The sequence below is a fragment of the Arachis ipaensis genome, chromosome B05, assembly GCF_000816755.2.
Source record: "Arachis ipaensis cultivar K30076 chromosome B05, Araip1.1, whole genome shotgun sequence".
Classification (NCBI taxonomy): Eukaryota; Viridiplantae; Streptophyta; class Magnoliopsida; order Fabales; family Fabaceae; genus Arachis; species Arachis ipaensis.
This window is the reverse complement of record NC_029789.2, coordinates 144,745,664-144,750,113: the sequence shown is the minus strand read 5'-3', so window position 1 is coordinate 144,750,113 and position 4,450 is coordinate 144,745,664. Positions and strand designations below refer to the sequence as shown.

At 35.5% G+C, this 4,450-nt stretch overlaps 1 protein-coding gene across 2 annotated transcripts in view; it reads right to left on the bottom strand.

The window, feature by feature from the left end:
* Nucleotides 1-4,450, bottom strand: part of LOC107644677 — a gene marked incomplete in the record, with an annotated part of 7,682 nt that overhangs the window by 1,430 nt on the left and 1,802 nt on the right. For both annotated transcript variants that reach the window (XM_016348597.2, XM_016348598.2), the window contains 7 exon segments: nucleotides 45-158; nucleotides 567-664; nucleotides 1,246-1,344; nucleotides 1,443-1,503; nucleotides 2,066-2,247; nucleotides 2,388-2,395; nucleotides 3,317-4,450. In XM_016348597.2, the coding sequence (XP_016204083.1) occupies nucleotides 45-158; nucleotides 567-664; nucleotides 1,246-1,344; nucleotides 1,443-1,503; nucleotides 2,066-2,247; nucleotides 2,388-2,395; nucleotides 3,317-4,450 (1,696 nt within the window).

Here is a 4,450-nt window from a genome sequence, read left to right as displayed (position 1 = left end):
AATTAAGGATGAAAAGGGGTTTGTTTATTAGAAGCTAGACAAACCGAAGCTGCAGCCCTGGTGGTCATTGTCCGCTCAACAGCTACTGGTGCAAGGGTTGGCTCGATGGTTGATGTATGCGTAAGGCACGGTTCAAGATCAATCGTTCCACCTCCTCTCTGAAGACCATAAATTAGAAAACAGTCAGTACTCAGCACCATTATTAAGTTCTTAATCACAATTTCCATCCAAGATATAATGCCCACAATATAGAGTTTTCATGTTATCTAAATATCAAAACTGAAGCATTTATGTGAAAAATAGTCAGCAACTTCTCCAGAAGGACATAAGATCATCAAAAGGAGAGTAGACTACCATTTCGGCTCCCACAAGATTCAGTTTATGACAAAATGCTCCCCCAAAAGTTTGAATGCATTTTGTCTTCTTTCCGGAAACTGAATCATTTGGGAGGGGGATAAAATGGTGGTTTACTCTCAAAAGGAAAGAGGACATCTCGTTTAAAAAGCATAATAGTGAAATAAATCATGTGACAAGAATCTATAGTAGATAAGGACTTAGATAACTACCTTCACTATGCAACACCGCTCAACTCTATAACTACAACCAATTGTTGCAGCACCCCAGGCACGGGAACGTACATTGTTTCTTAGGGTAGAAATATAGCCTGATATTTATTGCACAAACAATATGTCTTTAGATTTTATCCATGAATGGCTTCAAGGGTAAAAATGATATCAGTAACTGTAATGAGCAAGGTAAATCAACATAACCGACTAATAAATTTCCAAACCAAGGGCTTCACATAGTAAGCATATCTGTTTGTAACAGAAGCAATTAACTTTATACTAGACCTTAATAATATTAAAAACAAAAACTTTAATTCTCTCACTTCTTTTGCATTTGCTTTTGGAAGAAGCAAGTCCTTACGTGCTTTTTCAAAATAAATAAACAGAAAAAACTACTTATTTTTGTTTCTGTCTTTCTTTAAAAGCACAAGCAAAACAAGTCCAATATTTTTTTTTTTTAAAAAAAGGGAGAAGTACCTTGTTTCTCCAAGAAGCACAACTAAACAAACTTTTTTTTTTAATTTCATCATACATGTAAGTTATGAATTATGCTTTAAATTCATTTGCGATTATTACTTTTAAGACTAGTTAAATGCAATTATATGTTATCAAATATAACATTGCAAAGGTGTAATTAAGAAGTCGAGCAAAATTTCATCTTTCTGTCTACATTACATACAATCCTGTCTTGGTAGCACACGAATGGTTGCACGCAACTCTTGTATAGCCGTTGGAGGCGGAGAAGCTGTTGGGCGACAGTAACCTGTATGCATGAGAACTATACAACAAATTGCAAAGTCAGTACTAATTTCAAGCATGTCAAATTTGTCACTTAGTAATCAAAACTAGTATCCCCCTTCTTATAATAATACCTACCTGCAACAAGATCTGAGTCATATGTGTAGACATCAGTTCCCCATAGCTGGCCACCTCTGACCTGAACATATTAATATTAACTCTCAAGAGTTGGTATAGCATCAGAATTCAGATACTAGAGGCTAAAGGCATATTTTAATTTCATACATTGGGTTCCAAATAAAAAATATAGGTACACTTTTCTAATAGCAAAGTGAACAAATGAAAATTTTCATCTCATCTCATTAAATCATTTTATTAACTGGATTAATGTAAAAAAAAATTCGTGCCAGCATCAAGGAAGCATTAGTGAAAAGTATGCATTAAAATCACATAAAACATTGGCAAATGGAATGTAAACATTGCATTGACTGCAAGGATAGCAAGCAGCCATAATGAATCAAACTGAAAATCTTAAGGTTCTCTCAATAAATAACAAGTTACACATTACAACATCAGAATAAGCAAGAAGAAATAAACTAACAGAACACAAAATAAATGATTACTTTTACCAGCAACAAGAAGCATAATAAAAGTCATCAATCAAAAATAGGGATGGGAAAGTAAGCCAGCAAACTGCCTCTCAAATAACTAATTAATTTATCAATTACAATATCAAAGTGACATCAATAACTTCATCTTACTTGGCGGTTTGTAGCAGTAACATTCTCAGCTGGTATCCGAATCTCAAGAGTAGGGCCACTATTAGAGCATTCACCATTTTTCTCCACTTGAGATTGAGATGATGCATAATCATCCCACAACTTTATCAGCTCTTGCATGCTTTCACCAGCTCTATAAACAACAGAAGTTACTTCTGTTTTACCTGAAATACCAGAAATTACTTAATGCACATGCAACTGAAGGGGGAAAAAAAGAGATATCGGGCTCTAAGTTTCTCCACTCCAATAAAATCTACAAGAAGCCAAATGACTTTGAGCACCAGTGAAACAAATACCAGAATACCTTGAGACCTGAAAAATAATGAAACAGAAAGTAGTTACCTAAAGAAATAATGTCGTAAAATAAAAAATGGTTGGGTTAAATCAAATATCAAACAGAAGACATTAATTCAATAACCATGGTGCAGTAAAGCACAAAGGATTAATAAAGCATTAGCAAAGGACTGAAATGTTGGTTCAACAAAATAATAAAAACAACACGAAATTAAGTTTGTTACAAGTTCGATAACAACCACATCCTCTAAGAATGAAATTCTTCAGTTGAAAATCGACTATTACATCAACAACTTGAATTTCTATAAAGGTCATATGCATGTTTGATGGCATACTATTGGTCTGTAACTAGATTTCGCCCTCAAAAACGAAATTGAAGATTTTGTTATATAGAAGAATGCACATAACTGTATATCAAATGGACAAGGCTTTTCCTTCGAATGTCCATATATAACAATGACTAGTAACACAACAAAAGAAAACTGGACAAAAAACCTTTGTAAAATATAACCTTATTGTCATGTAACTCATTCATTTTAAGCTGGTTACCTGCCATAGATTAATTATTGCTGAAATCTACTTGTTATCCCTACAAAATTTAGGCTAGAATCCTATCAAAAATAAAATAAAAGATTAACCGGAAAAGTTAGGCCAGTGAAATAACGATGATCAATTGTTGACTACAATTATGCTACTCCCAAAAAGATACTACTAACTCTTAAAATGGGAGGCATTTGGCATCCTCCCAAATGAAATTAAAAAATTTAACTAAATAAAGGATTGAAAACATTATCAAATCATTCTAAATTTCTAGTAGGACTCTGAGGCTCCACTTTTTACATCCAGGGAAAACACGTGTGTAGAAACTCTATATTGCAAGAGAAAATATACATAATTCCAAACAATGAGTAAAAAGGAAAAATGGAGGAAGAAAAATACTCGTCATCATGTTGGCCATGGGATCTAAAACGAGGCTCGCGATTGACCAACTGAGGGCTTCCCCTTGATCTTTGTATCCTCTTACGATGTTGAACATTATAGTTGTGGACTTCCCTCTCCTTATCTCCTGTCTCTTCCCCATCAGCACTGCCATCTTCTGATTGCTTGTCAAATTTACTGCGTTTTTCAGGCCTATCTCCCTCCACATCACCATCCCTTTCTTTCCTCCTCTCTCTACCTTCTCTGTCAACATTTTTCCAGCTGTCAGCATCTTTTAGTTTCTTCTGTTCTGGTTCTTTCTCTGTGATTTTTGCGGATCCATCACCAAGCTCCTTCTCATTATTTGAAACTTCTTTCTCCATTCCATTCCATAATTCCCTTTTGAGATTATCTTTTTCTCTATCTTTTGAATTATCTCTTTCTTTTGGAAGATCTTTCCTCTCCTTGTCCCATTTTTCTACATCTCTCTCTTCTTTGGAGGGTTCTTTGCCTTCACCACTAGTATTGTTAACCTGCATAATATTTCTGTGATCACTTCTTTCTTTTTCCTTGTCCCCCAACTCGCGATGCTTTACATCCCTTCTCTTTCTGTCTTTGAATCTATCTTCGCTTTTAGAGTCAATTTTGTTTTCCCCAACAGCCTCATGAGCTTCCAAATAGTCCCTTTCTTCTGCTGTCGAGCTGTCCATCCTCTGCTTCCCAACTTCAATTGGTGTATTCCCCCGTGAAATATGCCAAGGGTCCAAACTTCCACTTGGAACATCAGGATATCTTTTCCCCCTGTATTCTTTTGATTCTTTCCAATTCAAGTGGCTGCTTACCACACCAAAGCCATCCTTGTCTTTTTTAATGTCACTGGTTGAATCATTATAAATATCCTGATCATGTCTAGTATCCTTGTTGTCATCTGATCTACCTTCAACACGCACATCCTTCTCACTCTTAGCAATCTGAGAATCCCTTCTTGCTTCACCAGGCAACTCCTTCTCTGCCTTTGTATCACGATTCTCAAACCGGAGATCTCTATTTTCCTTTAGATCCTTTGATTCTATCCTATTCTCAGTTCCAGTGGCATGATCTGCATGGGAATCATTGAAAGATGATGGCATCCGATACACTGAGTGAAGAGGTGAT